This window comes from Patella vulgata, chromosome 1 (genome assembly GCF_932274485.2).
Source record: "Patella vulgata chromosome 1, xgPatVulg1.2, whole genome shotgun sequence".
NCBI lineage: Eukaryota > Metazoa > Mollusca > Gastropoda > Patellidae > Patella > Patella vulgata.
This window is the reverse complement of record NC_065879.2, coordinates 74,510,266-74,532,672: the sequence shown is the minus strand read 5'-3', so window position 1 is coordinate 74,532,672 and position 22,407 is coordinate 74,510,266. Positions and strand designations below refer to the sequence as shown.

The window sequence follows — 22,407 nt, the reverse complement described above, 5'->3', positions numbered from 1 at the left end:
TGTTACAAGAGTGGTGTCTAATTTTAGTGGGTTCTATGAATATGATTGCGGGTTCATTCCTGCAATTGAATTCCTATGCAAATGTAGGTAACAGACATGATTTGTGTCCAAATTTAATATCTTCATTGTAATCAAGCTTTGTATTGTGATACATGCATGTTGCTATATTTACTTAAAGGGCTACACAGAATGGCATAAATTACAATCTTACTGTTACTATCAATATTTACAAATGTCATATATGCAGTGACATTCTTAAATTTACTAAACACTTTATTTCTAGCTTGAAAACCTAAATAAACTTGATAGGATTTTGTATGGGCTGTCCTATTGTAATAGCTGGTATTCAGGGCTAATGCAAAAGTCGCAAATTGAGATATAAAGATGAGTTTGGTGATAATGTTTTGGGGTACTGGCAATTCTTTTTGAGAACTGGTGGAAAATAATCTTAAAATTCTAGTTGTATTTATCCTAGATTAACCATTACATTGAGTGTCAACCAGGTAGCAGCATACTATAAAATAATCCGGATCACGTCAATGAGTAATATACTAAACAGCAAAAAAAAATATCAGTCCGATTTCAAAATCAGAGAGGCACTTTAATCAAATCATTCTAGAAAACGACATACTAAATGGATCAAAGCAATTTTTTGTGAACAGTATGTTGACACATTATTAGTGATTAATTCATCACAATTCCAAGATATTACGAGAAGGTTTAAGAGTCCGTCTGTACACATTCTGTACATCAGTATCTAGTGTGTCCACCGCGAGTGTCAATAACAGCAGTGTTTAAGGTCATGAGACAAAGAAGCCTGTTGATTATCTGCGATTTTCGATAATTACTGCCAGAGTTATGGCCCTTGATCACTTTGAAAAATCTCTTGGACGCTGTAGAGGCTAAAGTTAATATCCGATTGACTTGAAATTTATACACAGTGTTTGAGGTCATGAGACGAAGAAGCCTATTGATTTTCAACAATTTCCGATAATTACTACCAAGGTTATTGCCCTTGATTACTTTGAAAAATCTAGTGGATGTCCCAGAGACCAAAGTTATCATCTGATTGACTTTAAGTTGATACACAGAGTTTAAGGTCTTGAGATGAACAAGTATATTGATTTTCAATAAATTTTGATAACTTGAACAGCTAAATCCATGATATTAAATGTTTCGTATACTAAACGTTAGCATGGGGCAAAACTAAAAGCCAAACAAATTCTAATGATTCTCTGATAATTACTTAAGGAGTTGTTACTCTTAATCAGAGTTTAGTGTATTATAGATGTTTCATTACCGACAATAGAAAAAATATGCGACAACTCCTGTTTACTGCTCAGACGACTTAGCTGCTGTGGGCGTATGTTTCATTGCCTGGCAACCTATCTTTTGCATCCACATCTGATGAGCCACATGACAGACTCCGGAGCAATTTGACTGTTTGTAATATTCTTAATTAATGTCCTTAACCCAGCAATACAGTTCCGATGGATCACAGCCTTCGAGTGAAAACCACACAGTAGCTTGGTGATGACATCCTTTTACGTTCCCTGCAAATGCATCATTCGTTGGAGCAAGACTACATGGATTAGGTGGAGATGATGACGATACATTTCGTGTTTTGGATGCCTATACCCGCCAGTGTGTTTCAGGCATCGATTTGCAAGAGCTCTGTTAATAACAAGCTGGCAAGAATTGCATTACAATGGAATCACGATTCAAGGAACAACCGTTGACATACGGAGAAACACATGTCAATTAATATTATTATTGAAATCCTGCCAGCTCATGCTCTTCTTACTGAATATGACACGGTTACATGCTGCTGCGTCGTTAGGAAAAGAACAGCTTTGGAAGTGGTGAGAGCTTGATTGTATTCTCTCTCACTCGTTGTAGTAGTAGATTTTCAAATAGAATCAGTGCTTACACAGGTCACTGTATTTATGTCAGCTTGCTATGGATAGAGTTCTAGCAAATCGATGTCTGAAACACGCTGGAGGGGAAGCACATCCAAAACTGGAAATGTATTGTCATCATTCCCCCCCCCCACCCAATACCATGTAGGCTTGCTCAAGGAATGATGCATTTGCAGGAAACGTAAAAAGAGCTCATCACCAAGCTATTGTGTGGCGTTCACTGGCAGATGGTAATCCATCTTGTACGCCATCTTGAATTTCTCAAAACGCTCAAGGGTGACCAAGGTTCACCCGGCAGATTATGAAAGAGGACACCCTAGGCTACTAAAATCAATCATAAAAAAAACTTTGTATACACAATTTCCAGTTTCACTCGAAATACTGGGTTTGGCGACCGGACTATATATATTATACCATGTATATGAATTACATGTACAATGTACATGTATGCTATTAATTTTCCCATGCAGATATAAATATTTCATCCATATTAAAAGATAAAATTGCTTATGTCAAAAAAAATATATATGTTATAGTCTCAGGTCATTATTCCATTCCTTGCGAACAACACTTTTGTATAAGTTGGATCTCCACAAGAAACATTAGACAAATTGAATGGTTTGATTAGTTCTATGATGAATTGAAACTTTTATATCCTACTCCCCTTAAACTAAAAAAAAATTGCGGAATGGTTCCAGGTCAGGACAAAGCACAAATCCAATTTTGTAGGTATATTTGTATAGTATCAAACCGGTGAACATAATGTCACACTATACTATTTCTAAATTCTATTATCTTATTAAATCAACATTATTATGAACAATCAAATCTTAGGAAGTAACAATGTGTAATTTCTTTGATATATACTTAAATGCATGTAAATCTTAAGATAGATACAATATACATGTACTATCATGATTGTTTTTGTCTCCTGTAAAAAAAATACAGTCAGATAGGCAGGGTAATACACAACATGTACTACTTCATCCAGTTAATGTACATTCTTGTATTGAACAACTTAAAGTTATTTTCACTATTTGTCTTTCAAAGCACCATGTTGACTTGGGGTTTAAAGATGTCACTGAATCAATCGAAAGATTTCAAATTCGTCCTTCGTTTTGTGCTTCAACTTTTTAAACAGTTTTCCATTGTCTGAAAACTCATTTGTTTTTGTCCAACTAATTTTGGAATATTGAGACATATTTTTCTATGGTTCACAAGCATTTCTTGAGATGATATTAGAATGTGTCAGCATATGCAACTTATTTATATAATATGATACATTACATGCATGTCTGGAAACTTAGTATGTTTGTGGTTGTTTTTTTGTAGTTAGGAATATTTTTGTTTTCGATAGACATGGAAATTATTTTTTATGTGTGACAACAGAATCGATTTTTCTTTATGGACCCATTACACTGTGGTTTCGTCTGGTACATTTTTATGTAAGTGATATAGAATACACATACATTTATGTAGAGTATGTATGTGCCTGTACTTGTGTAAGTTTTATTAAAAATTTTAAAATATGTTTGTTGACCACAAATATTCCTTGCTGTGTGGGCAGCAATATAGTGAGAACCAAGGAAGAAGACTGCTCTTCAAGTCTGAAACCTCAATGGAATGAAGTTTTGGGAATGTTCTTTATACATGTAGCTAGCCTGGAAGTAGCCAGTTTGATCCTGGTGGATCCTTAGAAAGTTCAAGATTTTCCGGCGTGGTTCCTCTTGTCAGTGGTATTTCCCTCATAGCACACTGTATGGCATATGCCCGTCTTCATTAATTTCATTTCATTTTATACATGTTAATTGTGAAAATCACACAGTAAGAATAACATGTACAGTGCATTCTGTCACATCCGACATTGTACTGGATCGTTACAATATGTCGGATTACGCAGAGTGTCAGATTACCCAGTTTTCTCAAAACCGGAAATATTGTAACTTCGAAAACCGGAAGTATTATTATAATGTAGCTTCGAACATAGAACTTCAAATCACCAGAATGTTATTCCCTTTAAAAATGATAAACCTTTCTGTACATTCAAAATTTTATTACATTAATTTTTATTTCATTTAACATGCGTAGGCATTTTGAATAGGTCAAGTCTGTCATTAATTTATCTTCTTCGCCGTCTTGAGTTGATCGCACTCTTGTCTTTGCTATTACGTGTTCATTGATAATGGGCGTACTCGATTGAACGTTCTGGAATTGAATTCTCTCAATCCCCAAAATAGTGACAATCGAGTGAAAATGGGTACTTCGGGCTACAACGCATGCGTTTGGATATATAAATATCTCATCCAACCATGCAGCCGAAACCTGTTTGTCGTGTTTAATTACGTCACAATTCTACTCATAGCACCTCCGTCGTCGGGACTGATAGAACTGTGACAGGACTGAATTCCGCGTCACTCGATCGCAATTCTGTCAATTCGTGACGTTCCGGACTGTGAATCGAGCATCCCCGGTCATGGTCACACGATTCGAAGAGATCCGTAGGGTGACCAAACTTATAGGTTATTCAGGTTAAATCGGCATGCGCAACGAATGTTTCCAACAGGTGCTAGGAATATTTTTACGACTGCGAATTCGGAAGAAAATTCGTGGATATTCTTGAGTATTTGTCACGACTGTCGTACAAGAGATTAAAATTATCAAAGTAATCAAAAAAGGGCCACGGTAGCGAGTTTTAATCTCACAGATAATTGATTGGTGATTGCTTGTTAATCTTTTGTGGCTTCACACCCATCCAGTTTTAATCTCACGGATAATTGATCGGTAAGTGTTTGCTTCACACCCACTGATTGAAGGCCGGATTATACGGTGTCGATTCAATGGAAATTGTATGACCGTACGACTGATTGGTGTCGTAATCCGGAACGCACAGAGGTCGAATTACCCAGAGATTTTTTGGCTAAAGTAATAAGGAAATAAATCGGGACATGAAAATGGTGTCGGATGTAACAGAGTGCCGGAGTGATCAGAGGTCGGATGTGACAGAGTGCACTGTATATACATGTTTTCTTTATACTGAAGTTATAGTCCAATGGAAATGCACTCCATACTCGAATTTAGTTATGATACATTATGTAAGATTTAGATAAAGAACTAGCCATTCTTGCTATAATAGTTCGAAAGTAGATGATGTAGAATGAATAATTTGAAAATTCCATTCAAATTACTCTTTGCAAGCGAAGATATTAGCCTTTGAAGGTTTGACAGAAGGTTTGCAATAATTTCAACCACCGTACTGGTTGATCGAAGCTAAGTCTCAGTCCTCCATATTTGATTAAATCAAAGTATCGCTGAACCATTCTAATCTATTTAATATCGGAGAAATCTGATGCCATCGAGAGTTGATTAAGGCATGGATCAGTTAATTGATGTCTAATTAATACTTTAGAAAACATTTCAGGCCTAAAGAAAGACCTGCAATAGGCAGATTTATAGCTCTTGCATAATGCATGTTTAAAGAATATTTAAAATGGCATTGCATCTGAAAATGTCACTTAGTACCCCAAGCTTTAACAAGTTATTAAATTAAAACAAAATATAACATCTATACATGTTTAACATCATAAATAGAGCAGTAATAGCAAAATGATATTTTGGAGAAGTTTGGGGGACCATGCTTGCTTGTCAGAACCTGAAGACGTACAGATATACTGAATTGTACATACATATACGCTACCTTTTCTTTATATCTGTATTTTTCCTTTATATGGTGTTATGAGTTGAGAAAAGGTCAAGATAACACTAATATTTTCGAAAATGTGTTGATAATTGCATTTGGCATTTTAGTTTAACATTGTTGAAATGGGTCTGGTTTGTTTGATGTGTTGGAAATGTTTATCTTTGTGTGCAGGTCAAAATCTAGGTACAAAGACAATCTTGTATTATTTTAACTACACCTTTAAGAGTTGTTCGATTTAAATCAGTGTTCTGAAAGATTGAATGCAAAATTTCGTAATCAGTGAACTGGCTTATTCACTGTACTGTAATATCTAACTGTGTATGATACTAATTCATGGATCATGTACATTAATATGCTGCTACAGTGAAATTCAGTATTATTCTAAACCACACCTTAATCCAAGTTAAAACTTGTTTAGGTTACTATAAAATTTGTTTGATAAAGGATGTGGTCATCTGTATTATTGTTTTATTTTGTGAATTTATTGTGACAGTGTTTACGGCACACCTATTTCTGATGTTGTAGTGTCTGTCTTATTGGATTATGCTGATTTATATATTTTGTTTTCTTTGTATAAATTTCACCTGTGGTGTTACAAGTGGGATTGGAAGTATACATAATTTTATGTAGTGTGTATATTATGAATGACAAAATAATAAACTAAAACATAGACTGAAAATGAATGGGTAAAGTTCTAACTAATTTTGATGAATACAGTTGTTACAAACTCAATTCTAACATAAAAGCAAAGAATAGGACACAAAACATTGCACAAAATGCAATTTTCTATGTTACAAAAGTGATGCCATATTTTATTTAGTGATTAGTGTAAAATATTGTGTTCAGAATTGGTCATGTAATTTAAAGACAATGATATCAAACTGATAAACAGGGATTTAATTACTAGTGGCCTATATTGTAAATAACATATTTATCAATGTATCATATTCTAGCTAGCCTTAATGCAACATAATTATACATGTAGACTATGCCCATTGTTTATAGGCAAATTTATTTAGCTTACTATAAGGATGGAAAAATGTAACAAAACAATTTTACTGTTTATAAATGTGTTGTGTGGCTTGCAGATAAATGCCTCCCCTCTCTCATAGCCGATTTTTGCCAAATCTCATTGTAAAAGCTTGTAATTCTTGTATGTAAAACAAGTGCAAAATTGTTTTTAGCCTAACAAGGACAATTATCTACTAGATGTATAGAGAAAGTCAGGAGAAGATAATTGGATATGATTAGACTAAATATGACACTGTATATAATAAATATATTACTTGTATATGACATATATGTACACAGTTTATAAAATAACTGATAATAATAGTAGTAATAGTACATATAGTACCATATTGCAATATCGCTGTCAACATGTCTCTGGGAAGTTTTTTGTGTCCTTGTTTATTTGGACGTCTTGCATCACAGAGTAAGAGGCCTACTCCAGCAGGTAAGAATGGTTTATTTTTGGTACACATTTTAAGTCTTAACTTTGTTTTACCAGAACAGTGTTTTTTAATTTGTGCGAAAAACAAATAATAACAAAGTAAGCCATTTTAATTTGTATAAGATAAGATAAGATGTTTATTGCATCAAAACATCCATGAAGGACAGCATGCATACATATACACTTAGACATAGTCATATACATTCAATAATACATATTACATAGATAACTCAATACATTCATACAAACAGTATACTACATGTACAACTGTACATGTATATCAAATAGTAAGTGCAGGAGGACCGCACTACATGCAAAACAAAAATTTACAAGATAAACCTGCGAACAAGACAGAAAATAGACATTGCACTAAAAAAACAAATATCAAATCAAGTGAATGGAAGGAGTTTCAGTTACATGTAGTTGCCACCAAATTTGATTTAGCTCTCTTATCAAAACCCCAAAACACATATAAAGCCACTGCCTTGGCAATCAATTTTGGTGGTGTAAAGAGATTAATAAAATTGTAGGAAATCTTAGGATTTGCCGAGAAGGCTGGGTATAAATGGGCTTGGCGTATTTCTTCATACTTGCTACTGTATAGCAAAAAAAGTTGCTTGTTTTTGATCGAATTTAAATCGCAAAGCATTATAATACAGTGTCATACATGTACATGTATACACTCAAGTTTCATCAGTCTGTACACCCTGTCAATTTCTTTTTGGAGGCTCAGCTATAATTAGTACCTAATTTTGTTAAGTTGATTGTGATTTCCTTCTGGCTTTAATTTTGGTAGGTCCACACTATACATTTGTATGTACAAGTACTCTTGGTGTGCAATGTGCATATAAGTCTGTAAGATTGTAATTAAAGTGATTATATATATATTTTTAAAATGGGGTTAACATCCTTCATGTACTTCTCTGTATCAACTGGGCTCTTGATGTCGTGCATATATACATGTGTGCCATACAGTGTACTATGGGGGAAATTTTGTCCGGGCAGTGGCACATACGATACAACCTTCTCTTATTTCAAATTCCAACTGTCAAGGATCAATTTTTCATACCATCCTAACAACACTGTTCCTGCACCACTGACAAAGGGAAATCCAGAGGAACATTATCGACCAATATCGGGAGAACCATTCCGGTTCCGTTTTTCATATGAACATTGATGATTTTATACTTGTGGAAGCTCAAAGGGTTAAAGTCGTCATTTCTACTTTGTTTATGTAGAATAGTGATAATTATTATCAAAGTTAGGACCCTTGAAGACTGCGTAGAATCTTGCATTTTTGTACCTTTGAGAAAGGAAAACGATTTTATGGTTAAATTACAAATATGATGTTAATTCTGTGTGTGCTATTTGTAATGTGATTAAAAACCTATGCAGAATAGTTCAAATACCAGTTGGGGTAGAGTACTATATAGATGTATGTATTGCAAAGAGTTCATAGAATCATTAAAAACTCTAACGAATAAATCAAATTCAAAAGCACTGCAGAGATCATCTTAATTTACATTCCTCCTTCCCATGAGATTTTTATAATGATCACTAAGTTATTCCTCGCTGGTGTATTCCATGATTGTATTGTCATTGATACAATGCCATTCATTACAAAACCATGTGTAAAATACATGTATGAGGATATCAGCATAAAAAGTTGTGAAAGTCAGAGTTCATCAACTCACTGGAAATTTCTAATGAATGAATCAAAGCACAGTAGGCCTAGTGAATTTAAAATTGATAAATTCTCCCTTTCCTTGATACTTTTATGATTATTTTCAAAGTTATTTCTGGTATTTCGAGATATTTCTCCTAATGCACCAGTTAATATCTTTTAACCCTGCATGTAGATCAGGTTACCATAGTTACCATTGCCAGGAATGAAGATTGTGGCCTCCATTTTGTTGGAATAGCAGAAGAACTGATGATATTGTGGATGATTTTTTTTTGTGTCTTATGAGTCGATTTTAAATGGTTAATGAGAGAAAAAGGATGTGAAGAAATTGTTTTAAGTTTCTAATATTTCATGTGGTAATTTTAAAAACAGGTTTGTTGTTTATTTGACAACAGCAAGAGTTACTGTACCAGACTTACCAAACTTTTATCAATAAGTTTTTGTTTTTATTTGAGCATTTTAAGTGGCACATATATTTGGAAATTATATTTTTACAAAGTCTGTGCATTAGCAGTATATGGTACATACATGTGTAGTTGAGTATTGTGAAACAGTTTAAAAACAATATTTATGAATTTTATTATAGCAGGAAAAGAATTTAAGACCTTTTTTATGAATGTATAAGAAAAACGGTTGTTTATTTAATGTATCAAAACGGAATTCCAATTTGGTAGGATTAACACAGTAGGGTATAGTTTTCCAAATGGGACCATAAACATATTGTCCAGTACTTCTGGCTTTTAAAATCAGTGCTCACTGCTGACCATTCAGCATTTATTGCATATAGTAATTGTAAGGGTAGATATTTGAAAAAAAATTGTTAGCTACATGTACGAATATGAAATTCACTGATAAATGTAAATGTGGAAGGAGTAAGTTTGCCCGGACTTATTTCTAAAACACAAATATTATAAATGTTGGAAAGATTTTCACTGTTTATCATTATCCATAACCAAATGATTAACAATGCATTGAAGATAAATTAATTGTCTTTAATAATGATAAGGTTTTAAAGGCTCAATGTGTCAGACAGGCTACAAATACCAAAATCAAAAATAGGTATTATTTTAATGTACCTGTAATTTCAATCTCATAAACAAATAATGAATTGAGTTGTAACGGAAATCAATCAATGAGCTTATTATAACATACATGTTGCCATTTGCATTTTTATACGCCCACATGGAAATGTGGTCCTATATTGCCATCAGTCCGGCTGTCCGCTGTCCACAATTTCTTGTGAACCCTCTACAGACTACATTTATCATCTGATTGTTTTGAAATTGATATATGTTGTTTACATTAGTGAGAAGAAGAATCCTCTTTAATTTCAATAATTTCCATTAATTTCTTCTGGAGTTAAGGCCCTTGTTTTGATTCCCTGGTTGTACATGACAAGGAGTAGGATCGCCTGTCCAACCACGTGGGTTTTCTCCGGGTCCTCCGGTTTTCCTCCCACTGCTAAAGACCCCTATGCACAAGGGAAATATTGAAATAAAAATTGAACCATGTGTTAGTCACTAAATGACCTAGTTTGTGTCGAGTGGACCTTAAACCCTTGTACCTGTATAATTATATCAATTTTTTTTAAATACCCAGTACTTGATAATCTATAACTTGTTGACCCATGGCTAATTTTTTTTCTTCTGAATATTGAATGGATGGATGGATTGACTGACTAGAATTAAACTGTAGTCGTAAACTTTGTCCATAAGAAATCTATGTACATGTACATGTACACCTATAGAGGGAGGAAGAAATAATGATTATAATAGATGTGCATCTCCTTAATTATCAAGTGATGCAATCTGATTTAATGGGTTAGTTCAATTTGTGAGCATGATCTCCTTACATTTAATATGGGTTAATTATTATATCCAGTATCATAATTAATTATATGTAATGATATTGAAAGAGGATGTAAGATAAACCAAGCCTTCAATACAAATTTATCTGATTTAATTAGTCTCATCAATTAAAACTTGTTAATTCATTGCCCTCCAGCCATCTCTAAATGACATTCATTAGACTTTTCTTTCTTGATACGGTTTTTAATGTACAAAATATATAGTAAGGGTGGAAAGGAAGTATTTGGATAAGGGTAATAAATTTGTTAGCTATATTTATGATCTACTTTCTAAATGTACCAGAAGTGTTATACAGTGGTTTAGAAAGAGTATGCATATCCTGCCATATTTGTTTGTACTTAATTGAGTAAAAAAATGATTTGGATGTCTTGCATGATATATGTATGCAAATATTTGGAATGAATTTACATACATGAAAGTCACACTTCAATAATAATACACCTGAAACAAATTTGCCAAGTTATAGTCATTCAGTATTAAATGGATTTAAAAATTAATATAAATTTATTCACACAAATTACATGTTTATTTTATGTCATTCACAGATGATTATTTGCAATTTTGATTCTATGAGTTTTCTATATTCCTCCTTGGGCAAATTTTGTTTTATTTTTTCGATCACGTTCATAAAGCTAAAGTGGCACCATAAAAATAAATGTAATTCACTTAGGGAAAAATCTGATCACTGATAGTGCCATGTCTGTGTGTTATACATGTATGTCTTGTCCATGTAACTTTTAAGTTAACCACCTTAAAAAAGATGGGTTGGATATCTTTAGGATGGCTTATTTAAGATTATGTCATTAATTTCCTTGCCTTAAGCCATTAGTGACTCACCACTAACAAGTTGTCCTTTTCTTAACACAAATTGTTGATTTAACTTAGGCAACAAGGGTTACGTTTTGGAGATTTTGTGAGTTTTTGGAATTTATAATAAGTTTGGATGTGAATTTTATTCTCTGGATACATATAAATTTGAAGTCATACCTTAATGAACTTGTGGTGTTCTTCATTTTGGATATTCCATAAGTTTACAAGATACATTTTTGTGAGATTCTTTTATTTCCTCTCATGAAATGCTTACAAATGTTTTAATCTTTTGCTTTGATATGGTATGGATATATTGTAAGGCTTACCATTCAGTGATTTGTTAGGGTTTTTTATTTGTCACACCTTAAATTAAAATATAGTTTTATGGATTCTGTTTAAGATATACATATCTTTTAGTTTTACTGATAACAAACCTATATAATGGATTATGTTTTGAAATATGAAGAAGAGACGAATTTTATAATACTGGCAAACATGACGGACACAAGAGTTCTGGACCTGACAAGCCGCCACGTGTAAAGTGTAAATAATCATTTGTAATATAGTCCTTTAATTATTAGTAGTTGTAGTAAGTAGTAGGTATTTGTTTTTTACAATAAAGTATAATCCGAAGACTGCACAAATATTTAATATCTACTAAAAGTTTCTTTAAAGGTTAATGTACCAACAGGTGTTGCACTATACAGAAATCGATATATATTTATCTTACCTTTTATAATATCAAATATTTATTGATACTGTCTTGTATCTAGTTCTGATTGCATATATACAGTGTGATTTTCTCAAGTGAAAAAGAGGATGCTATCCATTTTGGTTTTTATGTGATTACCGGTACTTACTTTTTAAAATGTTGTGAAGGATTATAGTGTTGAATTAAGACTAAGAGAATAGCAGGTTATGGTTTGTCATGTCGTTTAAAATTACATGACTAACCATGTACTTAAATAGTCAACAATCTATTGTGTAGAAAAGATTTTACGTTCTAGAAATGTGTGATTGAAAACGAAATGGTAATTAAGTGATGTCTACCAGGTTTTTGGAATATACAATGCTTTTATAACACTCTTGTTTAAGATCATACACAAACAAAAAATGGTCAGAATTTTGATTTGAAATATATTATTTTTGATCTCCGACAGTTTGAATTTCAAATTTTATTAACAAAGGTATCATGTTTCTGAATTTTGTTCGTTAACACTGAGACAAGATGATGTTTTAAAATATGAAAACACCTTGGAGGAGGGGCACCTAGATTTGTAAAAACAAGATTGTTATCTAATAATCTTAATAATCTATATCATCGTTATTGTATTGCATATTAGTGATTTTATTTTGTTGAGCAGTTAGCTATTTCATCATGAAACTTAGGATATGAAAATTTATTTCCAATTGTTTATCATTTCTGTCAAAACATGGTAGTGAATATAATGAAATTTTATAATTGAATTAGTTAAGTACCTAAGAATGGACTCTGATCTAGCTATGAGTACCCAGCCATAAGATGACTTATCTCATTTCATCTGTGACTCACATCTTCTTCCACTTTACAGTAATATTTACACTGTAATCAATACAAAACTATTTTCAGTTATTCCCTATATAGTTGGTAGGTTATATAAAGGGACATGCCACTGATAACACTTTTACGCGGTAAGGCTGGGGTAATGGTGTGGTTAACACACCAACAGATTAATAATTTTGCTATTTAAAACCTGATTCAAATTAATCATTAATTTTTTAAAAGAGACATTTATGCATCCTTGAAAGATTATTTAAAGTATCACTGATATTGGTTAAGTAAATTTGGGGATCACGGTGGCTAAGTGGGTAAGACGCTGGCTCGCGAGCCTGGAAGTCAGGTGTTCAATCCCTGCATTGGCCGAGAAAGTTCATCCAGATTTTCCGATGTGGTTCTCCCTTGTCAGTGATGCGGATCATGGGGCCTGACAAGGACAGCTGTCTAGCCGTTCGGATGGGATGAAAAACCGAGGTCCCCTATACACATGGGCGTACACGCAAAAGATCCCATGACAGTTGGAATTCGATATAAGAGTAGGCCGTAGTGCCGCTGTCGATTTCCCTCATAGCACACTGTATGGCATATGACCGTCTTCATTAGCCCAGTTCGAAGCAAAACAGGAGAACGTTAAACCCCATTTCATTTCATTTCATTTCATTTCATTTTGGTTAAGTAAATTCAGTGAAATTGTTATGTGAGTTTATTATCCCATAAAACTAATTGGCAATGTGATAGTCAGGACTTTAGAGGTGACACTTCCAAAAAACATCACCAGCATTTAGTTGGAAATAAGATGTTACTTCATATTGATATATATGATTGATCAAATGAAATCAACAGTTTTATTATTGACCCATATCAAAGAGCTACATGTAGTTACAATGTATTTTAATCAAAAACATTTGTTACATGTACATTACCGTATTTTACGGGGTAAAAGTTGATGTGGAGTATAAGTCGAATCGTTATATTTTACTGTTTTTCCGACCTCCATCCATATATACCGTAAGTCGAAGCGATATTATAAGACAAATGTTTTTCAACCCCACAGTAGCAATCTATTATCAAATTTCAGGACCGTTATCCTCTAATACCGTTTTGGTGTACGCCAAGAAAAATTGGCCAATAATATTAATGTAAAATAATCAGTTTATAAATGTAGGATTTAAACTTGATTAATATTCCAAGTTGTGGTCCTGGTTTATTTGAACCAGTTTTTATTTCAATATATGCGATAAATATAAGACAATGCAGACTTAGTTTCTACTCAAACGTGGTTGTAAAGTACATTACTAAAAATAGAATAAAACAACGCAGTATAGTATGATTGGTTAATTTTAAGTAACTGAAAACTAAAAGTAGAAATCTCGCGAGATGCATGAAATTACGAGAAATGGAAACGTGCCAATTTTGACGATGGAAACGTGCCAATTTTGACGAATGTTGAAGAAAAGATTCTATGGAGATGGCAAATTCTTGCAATGATAATATTTTGAAGGGGGGGGGGTATGGTTTTAAATAAAGAAATTATGCTAAGAAATGTCTACAAATATTTCGATTGGGATAGTGTAATAAGTAGATTTGTTTTAGACGATAGTACATGCAGCATCATGGAGCGACGATTACTGAAGGAAATTATTTTCGAGGTGTCATCTTGTTTTACCTTCATCCGTAAAGACAAAGGCCGAACAAAGGCCAGACTTCAGCAGAAAAAGTATCCACTTATACCCCGAAAAATATGGTAATTACAATTTTTCCCACACGGTAATTCCAGTCTCAAAACAAAATGTGCACTTGGCAAAATGTCTCTTTAAAAAAAGATAAATTTGCTTTCTACACTAAGGGTTACTTTTGTATTAATCAAAATTTCATCAATGGATCTGTTCATGAGAAGCCAGTTTATATACTCCATTATGAGAGGTTTCTGTTTCTATCCCGTCCACTGTCCACAATCCACAATATCGTTAGATCTAATGTATGGACTCCTTTTTTTATCCAAATGTATTGAAATATGTGTAGATCAGTTCAAACAAGGCATGTTTAAGTGAATGTAGATATTACTTAGATTTAGTAAATTCTTCAGAGATTTGGATTTACAGTGTATAAATAGTGAAGTGTTGTAATACTATGGGATTGATTACTGGTGTTGATTTTCTATGTGTTGTGTTTTTGTCTCCAGTTTAAATCCTTTCACTATGTAGACCAATTCTTCGATCAATTTGGGTGTAGCCAGTTTAATGGCACAGATGATGATTTAATCAAATGATTGGAGAAATGTTATTTTCTTTTCTGATATTTTCAAGACTTGTGAAATATTTACATCAATTTGGGTGTGGCTGTTCTCAGTAAGTTATAAGGAGTATAATATGTTGATGAAGTGATGACATCAAGGTAGGATGTTTTATGCCAAAGTAATTGGTGTTTATTTGTAGCGATGATTACCTACTAGTGATTTGCAAATTGGATATATACCTGATTTTTAAGTTTTACAAGTTTTTTTTTTCTTTTTCTTAAAAAAAAGAATAGAGTCACCTGTCCAATCTCGTGGGTTTTCTTCAGGTCCTCCGGTTTCCTACCACTGATAAAGACCACTATGCGCAAGTGAATTATTGAAATAAGGCTGAACCACATACATGTGTTAGTCCTAAGGTGCCCTTAGACAGTGGACTCGAAACTAGAATTTTAATTATTACTCAGTTGAGAAGAATCTCCATATGGGTGTATGGGTGTAAGGATATAGGTGTATGCCTGTTGACAAGGAAATTGTGTCTAGTTGTTCAAATATGATAGTGATAAGATGACAGAAATGTTGGATTGAAAAACGTCCAATTCCTTTCCCTAAATCAATTTTATCCATTGATAATATTTTTTTTGTACTTTTTCATATAAGTTTGATTGAGGACTTTATAGGCATTATGCAAAAGCTACATGTAAATCTGCCTATTGCAGGTCTTTCTTTAGGCCTTAAATGTTATATAAATATAAAATATTAATTAGATATTCGTTAACTTACCAAGACCATGATCAACTCTCGATGTCATTGGATTGTTCCAATATTAGATTTTATTATTGTAACAAGTAACAATGACAATCAAGGCTAGACTATAATTGTATCGCGGATAGCTAAGCTCACAGTGAAGTAATTTGACTAAAATTTTCAACATATTCCCATTTCATTATCCATTTTTTAACTATTATAGTGAGAACTGTCAGCTCTTTTATTTAATCTTACCTATTGTCACTTTAATAAGAGGATCCCTTGATTGATTGAATTGTCTTCCAGTGTGCTTTCCATGTGTTTGGAAATATGTGTAGTAAATTGTCAGTGTTTTTATTTGATAGAAGTGAAGTTGTCCAGTCAGCTTTACAGAATGTTGTATCAATTTATTCAATGGTGTAGACTAAACATATACTGTAATAGAATAATAAAGGTTACCTTTATATGTATGCATTTTTTAATGACTACATTATGTATATAGTAGGCTATTTATATTGACTCACTGGATTTCTCTATAAGATGATTAATACACAGTTACAATACTTTTAAGAGGGTAGACTATTTTATACTAATATGGTCAACCATGGATTAGGTATGTCAGTGGAAATGTAAGGTTTGATGGTTATCTAATGTCTTAAAGATAAGTAATTTAGTGAACTAATCTTGTTATAGATTAGTTTTATTATATTCATAGCATACAAGTTAGTGTTATATAGTATAGTAGGTGGACAGAAGTCTTTGAAAGTTGTTTAAAATCAATAATATTTTTCTTCTTACTTGTTAGCTGAATTAGAGCACACATTGTAGATTAGATTGTCATATAACGTATTTCTGGATTGATTTCGTATAAAGTTTTGCAACATATTGTACAGTAGGAATTGGAATATTTTGTTTGGTTTTTTTTTGGTCGAGAAAGTTCTCATTTTTTATATTTCTTTGGTTGTCTGAGGGATTTTGTAATGTTTTTAGTAATACCATACGTCCGATACATGTTGTGATAATATTTTTTGAAGAATATCTTATTGTGTGGATTTTGTATCTTTACTTTAGGTAATACCCAGAAAGCTGTGCTTATAAATATTATACAGCGAAATACATGTATGATCTTTAAGAGATGTGGAATTTCATAAACTATTTAAACTAATGGAATTATAACACTATAATATGAAATTCTGTTTTATGTGCAAAAAGTGATACCAGTTTGGAATCCAAAATGTTTTGTTGTTTAAAATCGCGTAAATATTCTCCAGAAACGCAGGATAATTCATCAGATAAAAATGGTTTGCGAAACGGAAATGTGTCGATTTCGGAGCCAATGCCACTCGAGGCTAAAGATGGAGGAGAGGAAGTGGACATGATTTATGAAAATCAGAACCAAGTTTCAAATACAAACTTAGAACAATTAGCCGAACTTTCGATAAAATCTATAACTAGCAGCGACAAACAAAACTTGAATAAAGTCTCATGTATCGAAGCACAAAAAGAAAGTGGCAAACAAGATAAAATTGAAAGTAGTGTTGCTACTGAAAAAGAAAGTAGCGTGCATAATGAAAACAAAAGTTGTGAACAGGGAACTAATGATAATAGTGTAACTCCGTGTGTAAATAATGATAACTCTGATAGTAAATCATACGAAAATATTGATACCAAAGCTAAAAATAGCACTTCCAAAACAGAAAGTAATGAAAAAACGGGAAATGAATTCGAAGGTACATTTAAAGGAAAAAACGAAAGTAGTGATGATCCAACAAGTGTTTATGAAAATTACAATATAGCCAATAATACTCTTAAAGTAGAGCATAATTCTTCTTCGCTTTCACAAACTCCATCTTCTTTTTTACAAACAGCTAATCAGCTTCCTGATTTGTCTGAACAAGGTTTAACCAGTCAGATTCCAGAAACTAAAGAACAGTTAGAAAGTCAGCTTGAATCGGCACGGCAGGAAGTAGCAACCACTATACAGGAAGTGGAAGACTTTGAATTTGACGAAATGTCTCAAGAATTATTGAATAATGCTGTGTCGCGGCTTGAATCTGTTGCAGCACGTTTAGAATCATTGTCAAGGAATGTTGGTGTAGGTGGCGGTAGTAGTAGTAGTGGTCCCGCTGAAGCAGGTTTGTTGCAATATGTCTGGTTATTAATTACAAATAGAATTTACTGTGTGTTATTAATGAATAGGCAGGTTTCATTATGTTTATTTGTTGACTGATCCTTGCATATATCACACATGCTTATTATGACTATAAACTATTACCAACAAAGAGTTGTACACATGAATTCTTAGGCTGCGACTTATTTTGTACAAGAACATATGTATTCTTTCTGTTTAAAAATGCTTATCTCATTCACTTGCTTCTCTTCTTTTAGTCTAAATAGAAAGCTTTTAGGTTCTATCTAGAAACGGGGGGTTGGATGGCCGAATGTTTAGCATGTGCTCACTGTATCATAAGATCTGTCATTGAGATCAACTAGCGTGGTTTCGATTCTCCAGTTGTACGTGACAAGGAGTAGGGTCGTCTGTTTCTCTCTCTCTATCCAGAAAAGCATTATTTGAATAATGTTAGCCTGGTGGAGAGGCAGCCTTTTTTGTGTTACATATGTAGCACTACATTACCACTACAAGTAGAGCATAACTGCTATACCATATATATTTATTGCATAATGATACTGACATTAATTTAGTTATTTATGAATTCTTATTTTCACAGTTGAAACTGGACCAACAGTGATGGCCTATGATGAAATTATTAACGGACCATTGGCCAATTTTATTGCTTTATCTAAGAAAATGGATGCTGGTGTACAGGAAATGGTAGGTAATTATTCTTTCAACAGGGCTCAATGGATAGGACACCCCCAGTAGAATATCACAGTTTGATTACAGGCATGAACCAAGTGGAACCTTCTAGCCCATGTCTGAGATGAAATGCCTGTGGAACTGAAGTTAAAGTTATTAAATAAACAAATTATTGCTGTTCAGACACAATTCTATTCCTCCAAATACACATAGGAATAGTAAGAAAAACAGTTGACAAGAGGGAACATTTTAATCTGGAATTTGTCAGTTAAATCAGAGTGCCTTGCTGAAATGAAATTAGGTTTGATGTCCTACTGCAATTATTGGGGATCATTTTATTGACTATATACATGCATCACTATAAGATGTTACCATTTTTCTGATCTAATTCTAATGATTACTAATGATTATTGGTTATCAAATCAGTCCTTATCTGCGGCTTGATTCAGTTTACAGATACACAAGGTTAGCTGATTGGTTCCCCCTGTTAATATCATCTATACCCCTCTGAAAGATCAAACTTTATGCTTTGGTTAAAATCACTGTTAATAATCAATAACATTGAATGTTTTTTGGGTTAATCTTGTAAGTCAATCATTAAAATCACTATTAATAACATTGATTATTTTTCAGGTAAATCTTGTAAGTCAATCGTTCCAAAAGGAACGTGATATCATTGTTACTGCTGCACAATCACAGAAACCATCTATGGTAAGTTCATATTGTTAAAGATGCATTATGTAAGAGCTAAATCTGCCGATTGCAGATCTTGCTTTTGGCTTCAAATGTTATATAAAAAATTATTTAGACATTTATGAATATGACAAACCTATAATCAACTCTCAAGGCAGAGATTTAAATAGATTAGAATGCCTGCGAGATTAACAAATTTAATGAGTCAAACCGAGATAATTCTATCAATATTCAAAATTTTATCAAATATTTGTTGGAGAATCACAAGCTTTTAAAATCACTGCCACTTATTGGCAGAGTACTGTCACTTTGATATTAAAACTGCAATATTAAGTAAAATGGAAATAATTTCAGTGCATTTTAAACATAGCATGTCTTGAAGACATTGCTATTCTATTTTACTATGGTCAAGTGACTGCCCTTTTCTTTTAATACTTAAAGTGATATAGTTTTCACTGGAGATTGCTATCTCCATCAGACTTTAAATTTGACACATAATAAATCTTTGACATTAAAGCAGACTGTCTAGGTACATGATGAGTGAATTGTAAAAATCATCAAATATGTTTCTACCATGTCATTATTCGCTCTATATATTAGGAAAACAATGGAGAAGCTTTTTGATGATTGCACCAGATTTGTTCATGTCAAATCAAGGTTTAAAGGAACATTCTCAAGCTTAAACTAAAGAAGATTCCTCCACTATGTTCAAGTTCTAGTTTAATTTTTTTCTGTAAAAAAAAATTTGACTGTTAATATTGACCAGCCTTGGTTCTAACATCAATTTAACCTCTTATTGAATATTTAATAAATATTATGGTAACAAGTAAACACAGTAACCAGTAACATGGAAAATATATTTAACTGAGGCAAAGTAGGCCTTTTATGTCTAAATTATGTTACATTATTTTTGTGCGATTATCAAATTCAGCTGCAGATACCTAGTCTGAAACCGATTCTCAATCAGTAGATATTATAAAGAAATGTGACACAAATGCTGTCAAAGAAAGGCAAGACCAAGTCCACATTCCGTCAACCACTCTCAATACTTACTAATTCTCACTAGTTAAACAATCAAGTCATTTATTAAAAAGTGTTAGACTCAATTTGTAGGAGCTCGTTCTTTATTAAGGGTAGGAAACTGGAGCATCCTAGAAAATCTATAGCTATTATGATTTATAATCATGCAATCAAAATATGTGTTTGCAGAGCCATGATCTGCAGCAAACCACCTTAAACTATTCGATCGTCCAACTCTTCTGTTTAAGCACCCCGATAGTGTTTCCTTGTCAAAGGTGACTTTGAGCGGTTATTCACTCCCTTTAATAACAGATGTTTGATTATTCAATATATTTAATGATTTAGACAAACGTTCATTTAAACACAAGAAAGTTTAGAATAATACTATAACGGAAACAGACAAATTACGTTGTTACATGTCCACAAAATGATGGATTACTTTGATATAATGAGTTTTTAAATATTTTGGCGTATGTTTTAGTAAATAATATGGCTACTGGCAATTAACAGTTCACATTCAGTCGATAAGTAAAAATGATTCTAAAATAATTAGCAGTGAGCTTTTTTCTATTAATGTTTGTTGAGTGATTTCGAGCGTCATTGCCTCCATGACAGACGTGTTAATGCAAACTATTTAACAGAAATATTCCAACTTTTTAACATACAAAAAGTTCCTTAAAAGTGAATTTTTGTCGTTGAAATAAACATTAGATACTTGTTTTAGCCAAAATAAATGATGGAAAAGACGCTGCTGTATTTTTAGTGGATAGTTTATAGTTTTTTAAGTAACTTTGCCAAGTTGTAATAACTTGGTTTTACTGAAAAAGGTGAAACCACCCTGTGTATGTTTCAAATATTTTGGACAAATTGTGTATTAATTTGTTCAGTGTCTAAATAGAATTGAGTGTCGTGTCTGACACACAAATATCTGCCATCTTTACTCACAAAAAATTCAAATGCCAAAGGGAATAAGAACTGTTAGCTTCTTCTGGTTATCATAATTGAATGAATAGGTTACCGAGTGTGCCAGAATAAAAGTCAAATAAGCATATATTCGAAACAGGAGCCATGAGTGGTTTAGTGCGTAAATTCTGCTCAATGACCAGGGGGTTCTGGGTTCAATGCTTGTGTGGGCCAAGGAAGTTCCTTGAAGTATTCTTGCTTTGTTTTTCCTTGTCAGTGGTGTGGAATTGGACGAACAAATACAAGGTCCAATAAACATGTTGGCGTGCACGTTAAAGAACCCTTGCCAATTAGAATTTGATGAATAGTAGTATGGGGAAACACCACTGTCAGGGGCTAAACTTCCCTCATAGCATATTGCATGGCATATACCCATCTTCATAAGACTGGTTGGCGTCTTAATTTCAAATATTAGAATCTGTATAGACAATAAATACTCTATAAAAGGTTCTACAAAAGGTACCAAATGTTAATCCATTTAAATTTAATGTGATGACTTGTTTTAATTAAACAAATATAACAAGAATTTTAAGAAATATATTTGTATTTTTACAGGAAGTAATGGTAGAAATATTTAAACCACTGACCACACAAGTAACTGCTGTACAGGTACGCTACTTTTTGTCTGTTACAAGTTCCATAACCTGAGTACAGAAGTAACAAAATGTGCATGATTCACTGAATACTACAGTGCACTATGTCACATCCGACCTCTGATCACTCCGGCACTCTGTTACATCCGACACCATTTTCATGTGCCGATTTATTTCCTTAGTACTTCAGCCAAAACATCTCTGGATAATTCCGTACGATGTCAGATGTGACAGAGTGCACTGTATTAGTAAAGAAATGTATTAAAGGAAAATAATTTCCTCGATCAGGTTATGCAAATGGATTTTAAAACAAATTAAATGGACTAATAGTTCACTGTTTACCAAAGAAAATGCATTCGTATGATTATAAAG

The 22,407-nt window shown here is 32.9% G+C and overlaps 1 protein-coding gene across 4 annotated transcripts in view; it reads left to right on the top strand.

Moving 5' to 3' along the window:
- LOC126811668 (adenylyl cyclase-associated protein 1) overlaps positions 1-22,407 on the top strand; it is a 118,674-nt gene that overhangs the window by 43,630 nt on the left and 52,637 nt on the right. For 3 of the 4 annotated variants that reach the window (XM_050537511.2, XM_050537492.2, XM_050537501.2), the window contains exons 2-5: positions 17,817-18,083; positions 18,678-18,781; positions 19,400-19,477; positions 21,998-22,051. In XM_050537511.2, coding sequence (XP_050393468.1) covers positions 17,960-18,083; positions 18,678-18,781; positions 19,400-19,477; positions 21,998-22,051 — 360 coding nt within the window. In that variant the 5' untranslated portion in view covers positions 17,817-17,959. The remainder of the gene's footprint in view (positions 1-17,816; positions 18,084-18,677; positions 18,782-19,399; positions 19,478-21,997; positions 22,052-22,407) is intronic. The other variant, XM_050537520.2, reaches the window with a different exon arrangement.